The 22,990-nt window shown below is 40.7% G+C and overlaps 2 protein-coding genes across 4 annotated transcripts; both read left to right on the plus strand.

Moving 5' to 3' along the window:
* The first annotated feature begins 380 nt into the window (after nt 1-380).
* Nucleotides 381-8,388, plus strand: CASP10 (caspase 10). Its single transcript, XM_056495711.1, has 8 exons — nt 381-656; nt 1,894-2,229; nt 2,368-2,467; nt 3,018-3,153; nt 3,992-4,080; nt 5,493-5,598; nt 6,330-6,834; nt 7,320-8,388. Exons 2-8 carry the CDS (start codon nt 1,916-1,918, stop codon nt 7,489-7,491), a joined length of 1,422 nt encoding a protein of 473 aa, XP_056351686.1. The 5' UTR covers nt 381-656; nt 1,894-1,915; the 3' UTR covers nt 7,492-8,388.
* Nucleotides 8,389-8,873: 485 nt separating this feature from the next.
* Nucleotides 8,874-19,993, plus strand: LOC130255263 (caspase-8-like). 3 transcript variants are annotated; one of them, XM_056495715.1, is made up of 9 exons: nt 8,874-8,988; nt 9,106-9,207; nt 12,855-13,184; nt 13,391-13,496; nt 14,507-14,645; nt 16,072-16,160; nt 16,815-16,926; nt 17,965-18,454; nt 19,189-19,993. In XM_056495715.1, the coding sequence occupies exons 3-9, from the start codon at nt 12,874-12,876 to the stop codon at nt 19,334-19,336; spliced, it is 1,395 nt and encodes a 464-aa protein (XP_056351690.1). In that variant the 5' UTR covers nt 8,874-8,988; nt 9,106-9,207; nt 12,855-12,873; the 3' UTR covers nt 19,337-19,993. The 3 variants fall into 3 exon arrangements, with proteins under 3 accessions (XP_056351690.1, XP_056351688.1, XP_056351689.1); XM_056495713.1 differs by lacking the exon at nt 9,106-9,207; XM_056495714.1 differs by having other exon boundaries at nt 8,959-9,207.
* Nucleotides 19,994-22,990: the final 2,997 nt, after the last annotated feature.

A 22,990-nucleotide genomic window follows, 5' to 3' on the forward strand; every position in this document is an offset into this window, starting at 1 on the left:
TCTCCTTGACTCGAGGTTGTGGGGGAATACTGGTGACCCCGGAGATGTTGGAGGTCCCGAGGAGCCTGCACTGAGCAGAGTCTGCTCACCTTCCTGCTCTTCCCTTTACTGCAGCGGACACGCAGACCCACATACAAATGGTGATGCAGCCCTCTCCCACAAGCACTGCTCTTCAAGCTTCCTTCCGGTGGGGAAACAAAAATTAATGCGCCTAAAGGGCTTGAGGCCTTTTTGCGATGTAGCCTGCTTTAAAATGGCCTGGCAGCAAAAGCAAGGGAAATTACGGGTCACGTCTTTCCCTTCGTGCCGGAGGCGCTGCCTGGAGCTTTTTCCCGGCGCCTGGAAGCGTTCCCTGAGCTCACGGGCCCCGCGGCCGCGGGCGGGCGGGCTCCAGCCCGGGCTTGCCCGGCGGGGCAGGGCGGTGCCGCCGCTCGGTGAAAGCCCTCGCTGGCGCCGGCAGCCGTGCCCTTCCCTGCTCCTTCCCTCGCGTCCACCTGATCTCACGTTCCGCCCTGCTGCTGGCGCCGCCCCCTCACCTCCTGCCTCGGGCGCGCCTCGCTCTCCCGCCCGCGGCAAGCCGCGAAAGGGACCGCGAAGGGAGCCGCCGCCCCGGGCAGCTGCCGGGAAAGGGATCGGGACTGCAATTCCTGTAAGAGGTAACAGACGTGGGGCTGAAATGGTGAGGGAACGCAGGAAGGCTCCCTGTCCCGAGCCCGGAGCCGAGCTCCCGCTCGCTTTTTGAGTGGCTGTTCCCGGCTGCCCGCGCGGCCGCCGGGATCCTCCCACGTGGGCTGCGGGCTGAGCCTGCGGCGTTTGCGGGCGCTCCCGGCTTTGCAGTGAGATTACACCCTTGGGGCAGTGCTCCAGTCAGTAAACTTTAAAGAGAAGGTAATTTTACAGTCCTTATCCTGCTTACGATTTTCCTGCTCTGAGGGGAAATCTGAAAGCATACATCAGAGATGCGGACTCGTTACCTTTTTTTTGTCTATGTCGATGCCCTCCTGGATCCCGCTGTGGATGTGCGGGTGAGCTGCGCCACGCCTGGGCAACGAGCAGATCCTGCACTGATTGTGCCCCCTCGCGTAGAAACCTTTGCTTCCAGCTCCTCTAAACAAAAGATTGAAGACCCAGCAGCCAGAACGCACTGAAGCACCTTCTTACCTATTCAACCTTCCACGGGCAGAACAGAACTGCCTAGGCTACGTGGAAGAAGTTGGTGTAGTTGATTAGTCTCTATTAAATATAGCCTCTATTAAAAATCAGTGGGTTAGTTGCTCGTGCAGAGCCTATTTAGACTGAGCATTGAGTGCTGTTACATTGTAATTGGCATTTAAGGAGGCTTATAAGGGTTTTTCTATGCTGAATGTCAAATACAACCTACAAATACAAATACAAGCAAGTTACAACTGGAAGTGGGTGGTTATTCCACAGCTTCAGTTTGAGTGTCAGAGGATCATCTCCCTGCTACAGCCAGAGAACAAGAAGCTATTGGACTGCAGATCAAGGAATATGCATGAACCACTCTGCTGCCTCCATTAATAGTTGTAATAAGTTACTGTAGGGACTCTTCCCAGTTGCAACAGAAAGAAGCAAAGATGCGAATGTGGAAGATATTTAAAAGAAAAGGAAATTCAGGCCTTGAGGTCATCTAGTGCAGCTTGCTCAGAGCAGGGCTAACTTCAATTATAGACTGGGTTGTTTGGAGCTTCTGCCAAATCTGGTCTTTTTTATATTCTTGTGTTTAGAGAAAGAAAGTAAATTTCAAATTTATTTAAAACCTTTAATTACTAAAAGGTAATTCAGGGCTTCCAAGCAGCCATTGGGTAAATTTTTAGTAGAAGGATTGCTGTATTGAAGGTTCAAGTGTTATTAGTGTTTACTTTCTGCTTTCAGAAAGACTGTTGGTTCCAGCGACATGGAGAATGATGTCATCTTTAAGTTCCATCAGCAGCTTTTCCATATTAGTGAAAATCTGGTGACTGAAGATGTAGCAGCTTTAAAATTTCTCTGTACTGACTTGCTCCGCCTCAGTAAACTAGAAAGTGTGAAGTCAGCAGCAGACATCTTCAAGCTTCTTATGGCTCAAGAGTATCTGAATGCAGAAGACACTTTCCTACTAGCTGAACTCTTATACAGAATTAAATGTCACTCCTTGCTCAAGAAACTTGGTTACACCAAGGAAAAAGTACAAGAACATCTGCATGAGAAGGGAAGAATATCTCCATACAGGTAAGCTTGCAGTGGAATTCTCTTCCCTCCATTACTGCTATCTATGCCATATTGTTTTCCATTTTAAAATTCTTAGATTGCCTTTGGCTTTTATACCATCTTCTGTTCCACTTTTATCTCACTGCATCTCTGTTACAGGCAGATGCTGTATGAATTGTCAGAGAACATCACCAGTGAGATGTTGAAGGAAATCATATTCCTCCTGCAAAACCGTCTTCCAAAGCGATGGATAATTCTTGTACGTGAGCCAAATGTGTGTATGGTGGGAAGGGAAGAAGGAAAGCGGGAAACAGGAGAAAAAGTGTGAGAAGTGTTTGGCATAATAGAGCATAATATGCAACTAGGCTGGTTGCCTTCATAGGGATAGCAAGAAGGAAGATGTTGACAGGCAGGAGCCTTGTGCCAAGGTCAGTCACTGACAATTCACTGTCTAGCATCAGATTATAAAAAAGAGACAAATCAAATCTTTGCCCTGCTTGAGCCATATGCAAGGGAGATTCATGTCCATATGTCATTGGTTCTATTTCACAGCAATGAAGCCTTCTTGAAGCCGCAAGTCATTAATATGGTTTGGGTGAATCTGTTTAAACAAGACCATACCAAATGAAAACACAACCACTGTTTTCCATGAAGCGATATTTCTGCTTTAACAGTAATGTAAAATTGTCTGGTCCTCATTGGTAGGGAGCAAAGCAGATAATAATGTGATTGTTTGAGACAGGGCTGAGAGGCAAGTTTTGATTTCTAAGGAACAATAATTACATTTTACTCTCTCCTTTGGCTGTCAGTCTGCTTTGGATTTGCTGACTTTATTGGAGAAGCAGGGCCTTTTAACTAAAGACAATGTAAAGATACTGGAGGAAGTCTTTATGACCGTTTCACCTGATCTGCTGGAGACAATAGACTGCTACAAAAAGGCAAAAGGTGAGAAATTCTTAGTCTAGGAGTAGGTTTGCTAAAATGCAGGAAGCACTAGATGGATCTGGGCAACTGAACTTAAGGTCATATGTGTGTATTGCTGGAACAGGAGTTAGAGTGGCATAAATCTGGTGTAACAATTCCTAGCTTGCGTTATTTCCTAGCTGAGTCCCTAAATACAGGGATATGCTGGAATATCTGAGGCCACACAGGGCAACCCAGCATGTACGGAACAGGCTGGGAAACTGAAAATCTACTTATACTTGTATCCCACTTCTCCATTTCCCCATTAATAGTATTGAGATGATGATGCCTGTCCTGTAAAAGGCAGTTGCCTGCTAATAGGCTGGCAAGACAAACTGTGTGTGTACATGTGATATGTGGGCTATGACCATACAGATGATTCTGTTTTTATATTTTAAAAAATGAGATTTATCAGTGATCCAGGAGAAAAAAGATAAAAATAAAAGATGGTAACTCCAGTAGTAAGAATTCAGATTCTTCTTAAATACGGGTAATTTCTAGGATGATTCCCAGATTAAAAGTTAATTTGAATGTCTTGGATAGAATCTATCCTTGTACTATGGGTATCTTTATTTTGCAATGTTGATACAAATAGGAGCCTTGCCTTTGTCACAAAAATAAATATAATAAAAATAAGCAGAAAATGTTCAGAATAGATCCATTGAACGTGACCATGCCATCTTGTATAGAGGAATTATTCCTTTCAGTGAAACAGTATTTAAAATACAAAAAGTGATGTATTGTAGCTAAACTCTTTTTTTGCTACATTTACAAATACTGGATTTATCTTCACAAATATTTATGCTGGGTTTTTTTCTAGATAACAAGGCAGCTAATTTTACACAAGGCTTCCCTGAACTAAACCTGAAGCCGCATGGAGAATTCAGCAATGTAGAAAATGAATCCAAGGTTTGAGACAATCTTAAGACCTTTTGGAATACTTGGGGGTGTGAGGTTTTCATCTTCTCTTGAATGATATTTATCTTGGAAAGACTTGTGAGATATCTGTGAGTCTCATAAAGTTTCTTGACTTTGACTGATAAATTGGAATGTTTCAAAGAGTACTTTAACTTCCGAGGCCAGAAATGTAGCAGTATTGAAAGGTATTTTGTAGGCAAAATGGGCGTAATACCTCTGAAGTTATTCAGACATCAGTGCATGTGCTTATCTTCCTGATAAAGGCAAAACATTTTGCATTTGTCTAAGTTGTACATTTTGGAGATGGCAGTAGAATGTGCAAGACACTGAGAAAAATGGAGTTTCACAGTTCCCACTTTTTGAATCTGGCTTAGAAAAAGCCTCGGGGCATCTTGAAATTAGAAGTCATAAGGGGTAGCATGGAAAGCCATTTTTAGAAGGATTAAAAGGAGGCAAGAGTTTCTAGTGAGCAGAGGTCTGGGTACATGAGAAAAGAGCTCTTTTGTGAGATCCCTTCTTAGATGCCTTTTGTGCAGTTTTTAACCACAGCAGTGGTTGATTCTCCTTCTGGCCTTTTCTTTGCAATGACCATGGCTATTGAAGGAACGAGTTGCTCCATTTGTTTATAGCTATTTAATTTCTTGAAGTTCTGCAAAATCTTTTCACCACCTGATGTTCAGACTGCTGCAAAGCTATTGAAGGAACTTGGAGTGCTGCCTTCATTTTGTCCTACTAAAATGCACAAAAGTAGGTGTGTATTGCTCTCTAGTGAGCAGGAAGGGCCTCCAGTGGATGGAGTTTTTTATTGCAACCCAAGGTTTGACTTAAGTACATGGTACTTGAAGTTTTGGTACTTTCCAGCTTTAAAAACACTCTTTTTTAACAGTGGGAGGTAATTTTAAATCTTTGCAAAAAAGCTTGTAGTGTGGTAGGTTTATGCACTCTGAGATTTCTGTTCTGCTTGCATCCTTTCCCACTGCTGGTATTCATTACTGTTCTCAAAAAAACCCAGTTCAGATGTCAAATGTTCTATAATTTCACTGTGATTCCTCTGCCGTGATGCTAAAATACTGCTTTGACGTTGGAAAGAGTTGGGGTCCTCTGTCCCCATCAACAACTCAGATTGCAGAGTCTGGCTGCTGAATCCTGCCTTTTGCATACAGATGAGAACCCAGACACTAAACCCTTCTTCCACAGTTTGATAGGATGGTGACAGTGTGCTTGGAGTTTCACTGGTGTGTTTTCACACGAGGAGGCACCACTGAGTTCCAGATGTTCAAAAACAGCCCGCAGTCTTGGGTGCCTCTAACTCCTGGATGCCAATTTTGAGACATGTTAAGGAAATAAGAGTGAGTTGAATAAATTAATTGAAACTGTAAGCTTTTTTTTTCTCCTGTCTACAGACTATGACAAGCTACAAAATGGATGGGCCACACAGAGGATTTTGTCTCATTATTAATAATGTTGACTTCAATAGTTGTCAGAGGAAGGGTTCTTGCAAAGATGCTGGTAAGTTACTGAAGGGAGATTTTTGGAGGATTAGTCTCTCTGTTTTCTCCAGGTGGGTTGATTTTGTGGTATTGCCCTGTGTTTTATTGTCTATGGTTAATTAATATTCTAAAAGAGTAAAACGTTTGGTATATGTTAAATCAGGTTATTTGTATATCCTGGGGGAGGAGAGGTTAAAGGATGTAAAAGAGGTTAAAGGTTAAACCACAGGGTTTTTCAGTTGTATTATTCTTGAATAATTTTTTTTTTTACTTTTATCTACAGCTATAGTAAAGAACTAAAACTAAACTAAATTAAACCATCATTCTGCCTAATATAATGCAAAAATCCATAATCAAGCAACTCTGCATACTTCTTATTTTGTTCTGTTTTCTCTCTTTATCTCTTATGAATGGAACTCATAATAGTCAAAACTGCAACTCCACAATGGTTTTGAAAGATCTTATCTAAAACTGGGGAAGGACAGATTCTTTGGGTTTTCAAGTGTCATTTGTGTGCTCACTTACAATGACAATGTATGCACTATTTTCTGAAGCTGGTCTAGAAAAATCCAGGAACTCTGAGCTGATGCCATCTTTTTTTATTCCAGTTAATCTTTAGTTGGTACTAAAATGAGGATGAATCTGCAGAAGTGTCAGGGTGTTCTCCTGCCCGGATTAGCTTGCATGGTGACTTCATAAAACATTTTTCTCTTATCTCAAATTTTCCTTTTATCTTTCATTTATTTACAGACGAACTGGAGAGAGTATTCACGTGGCTTGGTCTGGATGTGAAGATTTACACAAATCTGACATCTGGGGATATTATAAATCTCATGGAAACTTGGCAGAATGTGCAAGATCACAAAGACAGGAACTGTTTTATATGTTGTATTCTATCTCATGGAAGTTCAGGAGCAATCTACGGGACAGATCACAAACTTGTGTCAATCCGCGTGCTTATGTCCCACTTCACTGCCAAACGATGTCCCCAGCTGGCTGCAAAACCCAAACTCTTCTTTATCCAAGCATGCCAGGGTAACAATGTACAGCGTCCTGTCTTTGTTGATACTGATGGACCAGTTCCTGACTCGTCTGCCGTGCAAGAGAGAACTTCTTCTTCTGAAAGTATTCCCGAAGAGGCTGATTTCCTCCTAGGCTTGGCCACAGTTGACGGATGTGTCTCTTTCCGTCACATTGAAGAGGGTGCTTGGTATATTCAGTCCCTCTGCAGCAAGCTGCAGTTGTTGGTACCAAGGTAATACTTGGCTTAGTGCTCTGATTACATTTTTCTTGTCTAAAGGTAGTTCATCTAGGAACACCCACCTAAGTGGGTTCTAAGGTGGATGGAATTAGTTAAAGTGATGATTTTGCACTGATAAATGTACATGAACTCTGCTAGTACCATACATGTTATCTGTAGAACATGAAGTTTATTGTGAAAAAACACTCAAAACCTCACATCTATAATCTTTAAGACAGCACAGTTTATTAAATGAGAGATAAAAATATTTTATTCCACTGTTTTTCTTTATTGGTTGAATTAAACAAGACAGAGCAAGAAAAGGTCTTTTGTTTTTAATATTACTCAAATTAGGACGAAAGAGAAATTTGGAGAAAAGTATATGTTTTTAGTGTTTTAAATGCTCATTCTCTATTTTCTAACTGATCAGGGAGATGTTAAGTGGATTGCCATCTGCATACTAATAACTAATTTTTTTTTTCCTCCCCTTCTGGCTGTAGGGGTGAAGATATTTTGTCAATTCTTACACAAGTTAATGAAGATGTGGCCAGACGTGTTAGCCCTTCAGGGACAAAGAAGCAAATGCCCCAACCAGCATATACCTTGAGAAAAAAAATTATATTCCCAATACCTATGGACCCTCCTCCTTCAGAGCAATGTCGAGGCTTTTAAAACACATCGTTTTACCATCTTATTTAAATGCATTTTTAAGAGTTAGCCAAAATCCTGAGGATCTGTTAGCTTCAATGCAAGGTCTCATAAATTTTTTGTCAAACAAATTGTGAAACTGAAGGAGACACAGTTAAAACAATCCATGTGCCAGCTATTTACATCATCTATATATTCAGAGTTACCAGTGTTGGAAGAACCACACTTCTGTCATGTTAAATATTTTTGTATGTGCACAGGATGCAGATACAAAAGATTTTTCCTGGCAGCATAGTGATTGCATGTCAGCTCTCATATTTAAACCAGGATTGTTAATGGTCTGGTTTAGACTCATCATGTTTTATTTTGCAGGCTAACAATTTTAAATACTGTTTCTAAATCCATTAGCTATGTTCATAGAGAGAAAAAAGTGGGAATAAAGAGACAAAACCTGAAGTAGTAAGTGGAAAAGGATTTCTTCAATCTGTAATGAAAATTACATTTAACTTAATAAAGACCAGTTACCAACTGAAATCAGCAATTTCTTCCACAGCGCACACAGATACCCTCAAATGGCTAACCTAAACTTCATGAACAATGAAATTTTCCAAAAGAGAATTAAGCCAAAATTCTGCTTTTGAAGATTTGAGTGCTGTGAAATTCAGCAGTTAGATTAACTTTATTAAGCATTAATTTTTTTAATTATCTTTTGTTGGTTTAGGATCTACAATGCAGCCAGTTTGAGAAGGCTTCTATAGACTAAGCTGCTAAGAATTTTTTCAGTTAACTAAACAATACCATGTTGTTTTGTTATGAAGACTTAACTATGCATGCCTGTGTCTTTCCTGTTTGTTACTACATTAAATTCATACTTTTCAAGAGCTTGGTGAGATAAAAATTTTGTATTGGGGTAAGGGTTTATCCTTGTTTCTGACTGATTCCTTATCAAAGCACTCACTGTTATATATGATTAGCAAGACCTTAAGGTGAAGATAGGAAAGAGTACTGTCTAGTGCTATTGGGTGCAATTTCTAGCTTGCACTATTTTTAGGAGGGGAGTTTTGCATCATACAGAGCATTGAAATGCAGCCAGTTTTCCAAAACATGATGGTCCCTTTATGATATTGTCATTTTTGTGCAGGAGCTGTGTATCCCGCCTTGTGGCAGTGCAAGGGACAGTCACTACAGTTGCTGAGCAGGCAAGAGCCACAGCAGTTTTTCTTCCTCAAGATCACCCTTTCTAGGAGATGAATTTTTGGCAGGCTGTACAAGGAAAAGATTGGGTCACTGAGACAGTTCTGGAGGAAAGCAGAGTGCAGGGGAGCCGAGGGAAATGAGGGAGACTAATTTAAAGAAAAGGGCAGTAACATTTCCAGGAAGGGCGAGAGATCAAAAATGAAACTAATAGTGCCAAAAGGGGTGGACCTTAAGATTGCTGATCCAGCGGAGAAGCCATTATTTGTCACAGAGCATATCACGGCACAGTGGCTCTTTCAGACTGCAACTGAAGTCTTGGTTCAGGTAAGACACAGAAGAAATGGAGGGAAAGACATGCTGAGACTTGGAATGACATGGAGACAAACATTTTGGATCTGAAAATGAAAGAGTGCTTGTGATGCTCCTCTGTGCTGTTCCCAGCCTTTGAATGATGGCGCAATTCCTGCCAGTGCAGTAAGATTTTCTGATCTGGTACTGGAGTGTGCCTTTTGGAAGGACTTGTCCACCTCATTGTATCAAAGAGTATGATATAATTTCGAGTTTGTAAAGATAGATAAGTTGAAATCCATGAATGACTGCTTTCATTGCAAAGTTTTTACAAATTTCAGCACTCTTAACTCTCTTTGTGATGCTGCCTTGAGGGTCTGCTAAGAGTCCGGTAGCCATCAGTGCTGTTTCATTTCCTGCTTCATGGAAGATTCCAGCGACTTGCATGCCTTCATTGAAGGCTGAGTTATTTACTTCAAAGAGAGCGAAGATGTAAGAAGTTAATTAGGTTCAAATTCTCCTTTAAATGGAGAAGTATATTACATAAGTAATTTTAGAATAATATTTAGTTGTTGATTTCCCTGCATTTACTGAGTGCTACTACTGAATTTAGTGCTAATAGTTGGCTTTTTTCTTCATTTAAAAATATCTTCCTGTAAATAAACTGGGAGTGGTTGGAGAGGGACTTTGGAGAAAGGGCATAAGTCATGGCAGGGCAGTGGGAGTGAGATATTTTGAATGAAAATATGTAGATTCAGCCATCTCTCACTGTCTTAATTAGGATTTGTGCATAAGCAGAAGTGCTGAGCTGTGCTCTGTGCTAGAACGCTCTAGGAATGCTGCTTAGTTGTCATAAAACAAAAGCAAAACTTGACTACTTCATGGCTTGTTTACCATTTTTTCCTCATAAGTTCTGTAATAATCAGTTCTCTGGAAATGGAAATGTGAAGTAGCTGAAGTAGGGATCTCCTGCTTTTTTAGCATTTTATTCCATTGTAATGAAGTTCTTGGAAGTCATGTGACAATACCATATTGTAAAAAAGGCAGACTTTTCCTGGAACTTTAGAGACTGGCTGTCTCACTTCCTTCAGAGTTGTCCTCCCATGTAAGTGATTTTAAATAACTACTACTATTAATATTAATTTTACTTTTATCAGTTGTGTCTTTAGGTTAGCAAACTGGGAGAAAAAGACAGTGGTAGTTAAATATTATTTTACTTGCTCCTTGTAATTACAGATAGGCTTAAATGTAACATATAGGTGGCATGTCTCTTCTAACTGCAATAATTTGATGGGTTTTACAGCCTTTGTGAAATAAAATGAAAATTCCCTTTACAAGAAAGATTTGCTTTTATAAGCAGTATCTCTTGTATCTTAAATGAAAGACATGATTTATATGAGAAAGAAGATAACTTCATCGCTACCTACCAAGAAAATATTATTCTTTCCTGTGTGGATATAGAAATACAAAGTCAGGTAATCACTGAATTGTGAAGTTAAGCACATTCAGATATTACTGGTTTATATGGCCTGAATGATATGGATTCTTGCCTATTTAAAAGTTTCTTTGAGTGGATTTAAAGAAAACAGTATTTTGGGGCGTAACACAAATCATATGGGCCGTGTCACAACATGTTTCACCGTTTTATCAGTTCACTTGAAATGCAAAGGTTTTAGATTCAGTTGTACATTCACTCTTGCTAACCCACACAATGCTGACCAAGATCATGCCACAAAAAGCTCCTTTGCTGTACAGTGGTCCTTGGAGGAGAGCAGAATACAATTGTCTGCTAATTATTATTGCCAGTTAGTCAACTGAGCTACCTCGGAGTATTGTTATTGAAACATTTGCAGTAGCAGAAGTAAAATTGATTGCAGTACTTCAGTAGCATAGGAGTAGGAAGTTCTCTTTTGTCATTGTTGACTTTTCTGTCTCCCACTGCCAGTGTCTCGCTGTAAGACAAGAGACCTTTTCTGAATGTTTCTCTTCAGAAATCCCCAGGTGTCGTACACCAAAGGCAGAGAAGGTAAAGCGGCAAATGGGTCCTTGGAAGGAAGTGGAGACAGGTCCTTTAAGTGCCAGCTGTAGGCTGATTTGTCTCAAACATTCTGAGCATTGCTACAGGACAGGTGTCATCAGGGCAGAGGGTCCTGAGGCAGTGGGGCAACACTGTGTCGTGCTGAGCCAACGCCTTGCTCCACCCTGAGACTCGCACTCTGTCCCCAGCCCAGCCCAGCTCACTTCCTGGGGAAAGGCTAGCTGTGCACACCTGAACAAAATGCACACGTCTAATTTAGATAATGGACATGCACCAGGTTAACTACAGCAGGACATGGATTGGGCAGATTGGGCACACACCCTGAAGTGGTTTTGGTTCGTCAAGCTGAGTTTCTTGGGGTTTGTTAATTTTTAAATGGGATTTCACAGAGATGTTTTTACCCCTCTTAAGTTGTTTCACAGGGTGTCAGTATTCAAAACTACCCAGCTGATTGGTTCTGTCAGGTCCGAAGGAAGCTGCCAAGGTCCCTACAGGGAATCACTTCGGTAGCTTGTGGATCTTTTCCTTAGCTAAAAACCAAGCTACATTAAACCATGGCATACCCCCTCTGCCCTTTATACCCTGTCTGTTCTCTCTCCATCTTCAGACTATCCATGTGGCAGCATGAACACAGGATCTAAGGACTGGGGATATTCTTTGCTTTCTTTTCTTTCTTGGCTTGCACAGCTATATTATTTTACCCCATATTCCATTTTGAAGTGTGTTGTGGGAGGCAGGAGCTTGCGGAGATATTTGTGGCTTGTGAGCCAGCACCTTTTGAGGAGTTTGTTGTGGGAGTTGTGAAGCGTACTGTACAAAATTAAAGGCTTGTTAGGCTCTGTTCTTTTGGAAGTGTATAGTATAAATTTAAGGGCATGTTAGCCAATACCTTTTGAGTTAAAATATTGGGTTGTTTGTCAATGTTAAGAAGATGGTATGATCAAACAATGAGAGCTCCAGACACATGTCCAGTGTCTTTGTTCAGCCTGACAAGAATTTATAACAGATACCAACATGCCCATGGGTTGTCACATCAGTGGAGGCAGGTCTCGTAAGTATCAGGGGGAGATAGCTGGAAGGCTTGGAATTTTCTAACTTCTTCTTGTGCTCAAAAGTTGAATCCATAAGCCAAGTTTAATATTTCTAAAGCTGATGGAGAAAGTGGAGGAGAAGGGAGGTGGTATTCCATGCTCAGTGAAACAGAGATAGTTTGATAAGAATTCTTCTAGCCTTTTTAAAAGGGTTGACAGGATCTATATTTGCTTTTAATATTACAAATTAATTGACAGCTGGGAACTGAGTTTTGCTTGATGCAGATAAACCAAAACAGGAAGCCGTGCTTTGGGTTTGCTGACCAGAAGCAGTATAAAAAGAAAGGAGAAGCCAGATATCTTAGACTAGCTATACTCATGTGGACTATTAGTCTTGTTATGGTATAAAATTTGGCAGTCTCATATATTACATCATCTGTATTTCAGACTAGCAAGTGGCTGCTTCTCCCAAATAGCATCAAACTTCAAAAAAAACCAAACTCGAACAAAACCAGCAGCAGCCTCCCAGAATTATACATCCTGTACATTGGTACTTCCCACTGTCTAGACACACCAGAGGAAGCAGGAATGATCTATGACTTTCACTGCTAATGTCACTTAGTACAGAGGTTTTAATATCCTTTGTTAAGTCCAGAGAACTGAAAGAGCCTAAGCATCAAAGCTATGAGAGCAAGACAGCCTCTCTCTATTGAAATACTTCTGATTGCATGTATTTATTTTGGGCTATTCTACATGATGTGATACCCCTTATATATATAATTTTGTTGCAGTAGTCTTATTGACAAATGAAATCAACTGCTGTTTGTGTTTAGATCCAAATCCTGATGTGAAATGAGTACACAATTCCGCAAACTGCTTTTTGAAGTTTCTGAGGCTTTGGTCACAGATGAACTGGCAGCTCTTAAATTCCTCAGCCTGGACCATGTCCCCAGGAGGAAGCTGGAAGCCATCCAGGACCCCAAGGCCTTCTTTGAAGGGCTGCAGGAAAAAGACCTGATCGGGCTAGAGAACCTGTCCTTCCTGAAGGAGCTGTTGTACCGGATCAATCGGATCGACCTCCTGACTGCCCACCTGGGCTCCAGCCGGGAGGAGATGGAGAGAGAGCTGCAGGTCCCAGGCAGGGCACGGGTGTCAGCTTACAGGTAAACAGAGGAGCATGCAGAATGCAACAGTTCAGTGTCACCTGTCTTTTCTGTCTGCACTCTTGTCTTGTGAATATCCCAGCATAACTGTATTTATTACACATGAATTCCTGCCATTGTGAGTTTTACATTTTGCAGTTCAAATGTTTAATTGTGGTGCTTACTTCTTATACCTTTCTTAAGGTCTCTCTATTCTTTATTGTCAGACAACTGCTGTATGGAATTGCAGAGGACTTGATTCCAGGAGACGTCGGAAGTGTGAAGTTCCTGCTCCAAAAAAAATTACCAAAGAACAAGCTCCAGGAAAATGCTGTATGAAAAGTGGTCTTGAGAAATTTTTTGCAAGGCTAGTTCAGAGTCCTCTAGTTCTTGCAAGAAGGGAGGAAAGATAAAGCAGTGCACTCTCAGGAAAACCTGGTTTGAAAGAATTGTGATGTTAGCTAATAGCTGCTGTGTGAAAGAACGGATCCTTATTTTTTGCATTATATCTTTGCCTTTTTTGCTCTCCTGATTCTATTTTCTCTCCATCTCCTTAATCTTGTCTTCTTGCAAAACCCATCATGCTCTTCCTTTAATCTTTGCTTGGCATTGATAAAACAAATGTCTTTATAAGACATATTCTATACCTAAGAAGAGTGGTTTGCTAAAGGAAAAACAATGGAGACAGAAAAGCAAGTTCTAATGTGAGTTCAACCATGAATTTTTGTATGTCAATGGGTAAATTTTCTTCTTTATTGTAATTTGGAGTAACAACATATTGTTAACCTTCCCCCAAAAGTATTCAGAAGTTGGGTGAGCTACTTTAATATTTGTAATGAGCTGTGTTATAAAAATTCTTGGTATTATTAAGAACCTCCCTTAAAAGTCCTATTTGTATTGTGGTACATAGACGAAAATTAGCAGATTTACCTCCAACTTGGTGGACAACTGAGCTTTAATAAACAAAACTTGTGCTGAACAGAACTTCTGTAATAGAAAAGGCAAAATGGCATAGCTAAACGACTTAGCAGCACTTCATCAGAACACAAAGGCACAACAGGATGTTATCCTCATCAGTGCTTTGTACTGCTGAAACAAAGCAGGATAGCCTAGTTATAGGCAATTTCTAATTGTCCTGCTTTAACCTTAGTGATGATGTGCTTATTCAGTTGCATTGCATCTTGACCCTTGCTTTAATGAGGTTTGCAGGAAAAAGTAATAGTCTTTGGCTAGTCTGTGTTTGGAAATGAGGATGTTGTCTTCAGCCCTGTTGCAGAGATGTCTGACACTGGTTATCAAAGGCCACTTGGATGACCTTGGGTTATATGTTTTTGTTTTACCAGTCAATGCTGCAGGTCTTTATGGAAATGGAAATAAATGGGTTAATTAAAGAAGATAACCTGACAATGCTGAAAGATATATTACAGAGAGTTAGACCTGACCTAAAGAAAAAAATTGATGCCTATGAAGAAAAAAGAAAAGGTAAATCTATTTAATCTGCTGTTCAATAACAGAGCTGGGGTATTTTGTGAGTTTTATGGCACCATTCTTGGCAGCTTAGAAGTCTAGCAATAAAAGAGAGTATCCTAGGTATCCTAGGATAGGCAGAACAGCTCTGGAGAACTCCGATTTCTGAAGTTTTCTGCTACTTCATTATGCCATCATGGATTCTTGTATCTATCCTTGAATTATGTTCTGTACCTTGTAAATGGTCTTCTTCTGTCTTCTCTTTGCCTTAAATGCAATTTATCTGTTCAGAAAAAAAAAGTGTGGTGCTGGTTTTGGTTCAGCCTAACTTCCAAATCACTGCAAGAGACAAAAAGTGACAGGTGACTTGGGGAAACTTGTGTTGGGAGATAGTGTTCACTATCTTCTGTTAGCCAGGCCCTTTGCTCTTAGTCAAAGGAAAGTCCCTGAAAAGCAGTCATTTGGCTAAAGTGTAGCTTTCTGCCACCAGATGGGAAATTTCAAGGACTTAAGTATATCCCGGCTGTTGCAGCTGAGGTGTTCATTTGGGAAACAGGATGTCTCAGTCAATAACAACTTCCTTCTGAATGTCTCAGGACATGAGTTTCCTCTGATACATTTAAACAGTCCATGCAGTACCCTGCAGAGCTACCAAGTGTTTTTTCCTGCAGGTCTTTGTGCTGCTGTCCTCTGCTGGTGTCTTTAAAAGAGCAGAAGATAATTGCCAAGGGAGACTAGTGCAAGCAAGTCATGTGTCAGGAGAATGGCTTTCTAGTAGTATTGTTATTATTTTGTCCTCTTGATAAGTAGAAAAAAAACATGTTGTGTAGAGCTTGTTGCCTTGACAATTAAATTTCATTTAAACACGTTTTTGTAACTTGTAAAATGAGTACTGTGATTTCGTTTCCTTGGTTAGAGGCAGGGATTTGATGATTTCTTCACTTTTTTCAGAAAGTTGTATTCAAATAAGTGTTGTGAGGAGATCTTTCATTATGCTGGTATTTTGCATCCCTGCATCCACTAACACAGTAAAATTCTCTGAACAAGAGACAGTAGCCTCAGAAGTAAATGGACCAGCATTTTGTACTATTGTACAAAAATGGGTCTCCTCTTTCACTTATATATCCCGCAGTGGAGATGCTGGTGAATGACTTCCCTGGGATGACTACTCACATTCAACCTTTCATTATTTGTATCTTGCTACCAGTAAAAGGAGGAGCAGAGAAGCAATGGAGCACAGCCCTGCATGGCTTCTATAATAGCCAGCAGTCTGTGAAACTGGAGCCGTACTTGGCCCAGCTCTACAAAATGCTGGTGTCTCACTGGTGTGAAAACCACCTCCACCTCACTCCTTGTTCTGGCCTTTTGAGTGTTGAAATATGCACAGTGGAAGATTTATCCTTTTAGTTCCAAAATGCTTTGTTTATCTTCTGTTTCTTAGAAAATTATTCTAGGGAAGAAGTTTGTTATCCTGTGTCTGTGTCCGCACTTCCAGAGGAACAAGGAGCAGAGGGGGAGGCAGCAAAACAGGTGAGAAATACCTCAAGATTACCTTCAAAGTATTTATCCATCTCCTGGGAGAGAGAGCATAAATTCATAACACTGAGCAGGTGGAGCAGCCAAGATGGAAGGGTTCTAGCTTGGAAGCCTTGGAACAACTCCTGTTTTCCAAACAAGATCAGGCCATCTTTGTGGTGACCTGGTTGTCAGCAAGACATATTGTAAGCAAGAAATGAACAAACAGTTGAGTGAAGAAAACCAATCTTAATGATGATGGAGACTGGGACATTAAAGTCCTGTCCAGGATATTCCTGGACAGATGTGAAGGGAATAGCAGAACCCGCAGCCTCACTGGAGTTGCACAAGGACCCTCAGAGGAAATGGTGGGGTGCAGGATCTTTTCCTATGCACGTGCAAATTTTTTTTTCCTGGATCCTTTCTCCCATGTCAAAATCATATCCTGACTGAAGAGAGAGAGGAGGAGGGGTTCAGGGAGACAATGCAGATTCCTCTCCTCTGTACCTAAATTGTATCCTTAGGCTTTTCCTTTCTTGTTTCTTGGCCTTTGTGATTTTTTTTTTTTGTGCTCAGATAATTATGAACCAGCAATCTGTGTATAGTGTATTTCCATTTTGAATGCTTGGCTCTGCTTTCCTACCTGCTTTTTTTTGTTTGTTTCTTCAGCATGGGAAAATATATAAGATGAAAAATAACCCCCATGGTTACTGTTTAATTCTTAACAACCACAAATTTAAAAATCCACTTCACAATAGAGAGGGAACATTGCAAGATGGAGGTAAGTACTTTTTAAATCCAATTACTGGTTTGGTTTTTTTTCTCTGATAATTGTCTGAAACAATTATCTAATCTTTCCTGTGAAGAAGAATCATGTCCATGGTACTCCTTGGCCTCCAGAGACTGAAGTGGCAGCCAATGTACCAGTTGGAAATATGCCACTTCCAACATTTAGCTATGGTTTAAAGAAGGATCTTCTTTTTATTCTTGGAGAAAGGCACTGTCTTAATTGGTTATATGTACAACTAGTGAAAAATTGATTATTATTCCACCTTTCCAATTTTTGATTATTTTTAGTTCTTCGCTATCATAGAAAAATATTTTAAGTCCTCAAATTCTCTTCAATGCTCAAATAAATGCTCTGTAACTTTCCTTAAAGCCTGTCTTCCTGCAAGTCACTTTAAAATAAATAAGAATAAAAAAAGTAAAATCAGATTCCTGAAAGGATATGTCACAGATATTTTAACTCTATCCAGCCCATTTAGAGGCTGCTTTCTTCCCATCTACTTTCTCTCTGCCTGCACAAAAATAAGGCCACCATTTGCTGAGAAGTCTTCATAGCATTTGTAGGCAGGTTTCTCTGACTTCCTTCTTGCTGCATCAAACATTCTCACAGAATGAGGGACCTACATAATTTAAGAGTGGCAGAATTTGTCATTCTAAAGAGGTGGCACTTCTTTAACTTGACAGGTGTTGTCCTTAGGCATCTGAGACTACTATGCAATGCATAGTTAAAGCTTGCTTTAACACAGTAAATGTCACTAATTCGTACCAATACAACATAGAATCTGAAACCTGTTTTTGTTTTAGATAGCATGATATTTGACCCAGCTGTGTTTAAAAAAAAAAATAAAATAAGGCAAATTAGGCATTTGGGTTTTTCTAATAGGATTTGGCAGGTTAAGAGCCAGTCAGATGATTTTACTGGTGGAATCTGAACACTTCTGCTAATATCTGATCTACCACATAGACACTAATGTTTCAGCATCTTCCTTGTCACTGTGTATGTTTAACAAGTTCCTTCTGATTTTTTCCCCAGAGGCTGTGAAGAGGGTTTTTAAGTGGCTTCAGTTTGAGACAGTTGAGGAAATGAATCTAGAAGGACAAAAAATACGTGAGACAGTTAAAGAATACAGCAAAAAAGATCATAGAAATATGGACTGTTTTGTTTGCTTCATTTTCTCCCATGGTGAAAAATACAAAATAAAAGGTGTTGATGATGAGTGCGTAAATATCGAAGAATTAGTCTCCTGCTTCACTGGAACTAAGTGTCCTTCTCTTGCTGGCAAACCCAAGGTGTTTATCATCCAGGCTTGCCAAGGCTCTGGACATCATCCATCTGTTACAGTAGAAGCAGACTCTTCTGGACACCTTGAGGTGGATGCTAGTCCTTTGATTTCCATTCCTGATAAGGCTGATTTTCTGATTGGCATGTCTACAGTGGAGGACTACCCATCCTTCCGCAGTTGTGAGACTGGCAGTGTTTACATTCAATCCCTCTGTAGGAAGATGGAGTTGCTTTGCCCACAGTAAGTACTGTTTATAATTCTTGTACATTTGAGGTATTGCAGATGTGCATACTTAAGCACGCTGTGCTGAAACACAGTGGTTTGCATCTGTGCAATTAATGTTTTTAACATGCAGACAGTGGAGAACAGTATTTATTTTGAAACTGAGCACTGTTAGTCTTCTACAGATGAGCCAAAGTATAAGTGACTTCCCCTGGTTTTCCTGTGACAAAACCAGGGTTGTAATGCTGCAACATTACACACAAACAAGTATGTGTATGTGTTTTTTAACATTTTTTAACTGATAAGTTATTTTTCTTCCAGTGACACCTGATTAGAGGTGAATTTGTTGAATGATTACACAGACAAAGCCCCCCAGTGTTTTGTAGGCATACTTTTCATTGTTGTCTCCCACCAATCCCCTCATAAACTTCATTTAGAAAATATAATTTCCTTTCAAATATAATTTTCTCATGGCATCCAGAAGAAGACATGGAGAATATATAGGTTTGTTTCATCTTGGTGACCTCATCTGGCTGTAACCAAAGCAATGCTACATGAAGGTTGCTTTTATTTCCCCCAAACACACTGAATTCTGTGGTTATTCAATGGAATGTGCAATTTCAGTGGCAATAGGGTGAGGAAGATAAAAGCCTTCCCTGGGACACCACTACTGGGGCAAACACATAGCACCTTCTTGGCCGAGCTGCAAGTACCACGTGTTTCAATGTAACTTCTCTTCATTTTCGTTCAAGGGGCGAGGATCTCACAGCTATCCTGACAGAAGTGAACAATGAAGTAGCAGGAAGAGAATTAGCAGGATCTAAGCAGATGCCAAAGATAACATCAACACTACTGAAGCGATTAATCTTTGAAGTTCCACAAAGAAAAGTAGACAAATAAGAAACACTCGGTTAGGAATGACATCTGGAGTGGGCTTGGACATGAAAGAAAATTTACATAAGAAATTATTTGGATCTATGGAGTAGCCCCAGCCTTTTAAGGAGGCATGGTTCCTAAATTTTCCAACTTCCATATTGAATCAGTCTTCTGACACCTGGATCTGTAGCAGTTGGATAAGGGTGTGGAAAACTGCAGATCATTTTTGTCCTGCAGAAGAAGTGGAGTATGTTCAGTCTGGGTTTCAAGTAAGAAAGGACTTTCAAGTAATATTGTAAAAGTTATTTGAAATGTCAAGAAAGCCCCATTTGTGTCTGAGTTGTTTTAAGTCCCTAAAATCTGAAAAAAAAAAAGAACAGATTCAGAATGCCAGACGCATTCCTAGGTAGCATGTGTAAGGTTGTAACTGTCTTGATTATGATTGTTTATAACAATGATTATGTTAGTTTGTTCTTTTCTTCTAAATATTTGGTTCAGTTGAAGACAATATTTTACTTGAATAAGCAGCCCAACTCTAAGGGTTTATCAATAATAAAAGTTCTCACTTTGTTATTTCTCAGAGCTCTCAGGGCACAGTGTGTCTTGAATTACTCTGGAATACTGTAAGCAAGCTGTGTAATCGTGTTTCTGTTATAATAAATTCTCTTTGTTTTTATATCACCTCGGTTTGCGGTGTGTTCCTCTCTTGGATGAGCTTTCTGAGGGACAGTCAGCATGACTAACACTTTTACGCCAGCAGAAGTCATTTAGCTCTTGTTGGGAGTGTTTGGCAGCCACCCTGAGGGGCAGCAGCTGGAGAGATGGTAGGAAAGAATAAGTTCAGGGCTGTCATGATAATGGCAGCTGATGCCAGTAGAGCCATTCAGTAACTGCTTCCTCTGTGAGAAACTTGCTGGAAGGTGGCAGCTCCAGAAGTGAAATTGTAAACCTATAGCATTTCTGTTTCTCATATTTCTGTGTCAGAGTTCAACACATTCAGACCAAGTTATTTCAGATATTCTACATAAGGAGGAATTCAAAGAAATTTTAATCAAATTTCATTATTTGGTATCTTTGGGGCTACACAGGATTTTGATTTGGTAGGGTAAGACAGCTACATAGGTGTGCTATGTGTCCTGACCATGGACATTCCCAGTCATGGTGGAACATGGAAGGAAGCCAGCTCAAGCCCATTGCTCTTTTCAAAGTTTAAATGTTTTATCAGTTGTCCAGGTTTTACACTTTTATGCTGCGTTTGGGTGAGCCACGTATTCACACCCTTCATGGTGGCCAGGCTTGCTCAGGAAGACATTATTCCTTGTTAATTGTCTTGGGGGGGGTTACCTGATGATTCACAGGTGCAAATGTCTTCTCTAAAACTAAGGTCACCCTCCAATCTCCTTGGTGTTGAGGTAAATTTGACTGTCTTTATCATCTGTTCTTCCCTGAGATGGTGTGGTTTTTGCCCTTCTTCTCTGAGCTGTCCTCCACTGGAGGGAGGGCTATAGAGGATGCTGATCCGTCACACTCTGTGATTTAAATTAACTTGGTATTTTGTTCTGCCTATTAAAATCCAGCCACCTCCATAGTTTACCATTATCACTGGTGGATGAAGACCTAGTCGGAGGAAGAGAAAACCCCATCAAAATCCTTCAAAGAACTGCAGAAAACAGCCATACTGTGAATTTATATGTAGGTCGTGCAGCAATCAGGGAAGGAGAAAACACACTCTGAGTTTTGTGGTTCTGAGCAAAGTGCACCTGGTAGGTTTTTGCTTGGATTTGTGTCCCTCCCAAAGAGCTGAGCAATAAGAAGGAAGTTGGTTCTGCAATTTCCTGACTATTTTTTTTTCTCTGTAGTACAAGCTAGAGAAGGGTGAGGGGCAATCACTTTTTCTCTCTGAAGGCCTTCAGCTTTGTTTTTTACTTTGCCTTTTCTTTCCTCCCAGCTCATGGCTGGGAGGCCAAATCCAGTCAAAAGCCTGGCTCTTAATTCTGTTTTGTTATCAGACAGCAGAAGCACTACTACCACAAAGTGGAGCCAGAAGTCTGCTAGGAAAGAAAAGCTGGTGAAGTCCTGCAGACTTAAACTGAAAGCAGGTAAGATCGGAGTGGTGCTACTTGAAAAGGAAAACAGTTATGAGAGTTGGGGAGGACTATTAACTGAAGAAGATAAAATGCTGTCCAGGGGCAGGAATCCTTGCCCAGCCACTCACATTTTGCTACCTATTCTTTCAGTTTAACAGCAGTTTTCCAGAGAGCTCTTTATGCCTACCTCCTGTGGGAAGTCTGTCGTTCACCCAAATGGTTTTAGGTTGACTTGAAAATGTGCTGTTCTTGCAACAGGCTGGTGGCACATGTGAGAAGCCAGCCTGTGTTCAGCTGGCTGCCAGCTTCTCCCATTGCATGGGCTGTGGTGAGATTCCCACCACCTGTGTATTCCCACCATCTATGAGAGGGTTCCTTCAGTTCCCAAAGTGGTGCAAATTCAGGTGCTGATGAGTTTGGATTGATTGAACTGCTAGCTGTGATCTCTAAGATTTGTAGGAAATCTGAAGACCAGGGAGAGGGGGAAACAAAATACACACCATTAAGGAGATTAAGTTGTGCAGCAGGGAGTCCAGTGCTACATTTTTCTCTGGAGGTGTTCAGTGTCCAGCCTTTTTATTATAACCCCTAAATAACATGGGCACATTCTCTGAGAAATTATTAAAATCTGCCTCTTTTAACTAGATAATTAGAGATATTTCAAATGGTGAACAGAGAATGGCATGCTTAATCTGCAATGATTTCTTTGCAATGTGCTAAATTCTTTGGGAATTCCCAGATACTAATTTCTGTGTGTCCTTTCTGTAAGTGTGCCTTTGCTTGTCACTGCTTTGTTATTGACAGCCACTGGAACTCCCCAGGCCCCAAAGGTGGCTGGCTCTTGTGGACGCCAACCACACATTCCTAGCTAGGTGGAATGTTAGTCTGGACACATCTTCTCAGCCTAAGTCTTCTACATTAGTTTTATATGTGTAGCCACTTTGTGTTTAGGCTTGATTTGTCCAGGTCTGTGAGTGCAAAGATGGATCCATATGTCCTTAGAACAAGAAAGGAAGATCTTGTTCTAACATGTCTTGAGGAGATGTCAGCTTATGGCCTGTTAAAAGAGCCTTGCTTTCAGGATTCCTTCCACCTTTGGCCCAGCTTGCCACGTATGTAGTAACCAAATATCTTGCATAGGGTTTTGAACATTGATAAGGCACTTCTAGGACAACAATGTACAGATTTCTGTTTATTAGATCGGTAAAGTGTTTTCTACTGGATTTTTGGAGAAGGGGATGCTGGTTTCAAATCAGTGCTTAGCAAGAACATTGGTTCTTTATCGGACAGTATGGATGTGCTGAAGTCTGCTCTCTGGCTCAAAGTGAGCATTAAGGTGTTAAGGTTCATTTTCATAAGGATGAAATTCCAGTTGGTAAAATCTCTCTCCTCCTGTTGTGAAATACCATTTATCCATGGTGCTGCACCAGAAAGTGACTTGGAGGTGGTGCAGCATCCCAGGGCCCTACACTACAGCGCAGTGCCTGCTCCTGTTGTAGAACGGCCTAGAGCAGATGTGGGGCGGGTGGGAAGGGAGCTGTTTTCCACGGCTGGTGGCTGTCAGGGACTGAACACCTCCAGGGAGCGATGC

Source organism: Oenanthe melanoleuca, chromosome 7 (genome assembly GCF_029582105.1).
Source record: "Oenanthe melanoleuca isolate GR-GAL-2019-014 chromosome 7, OMel1.0, whole genome shotgun sequence".
Lineage (NCBI taxonomy): Eukaryota > Metazoa > Chordata > Aves > Passeriformes > Muscicapidae > Oenanthe > Oenanthe melanoleuca.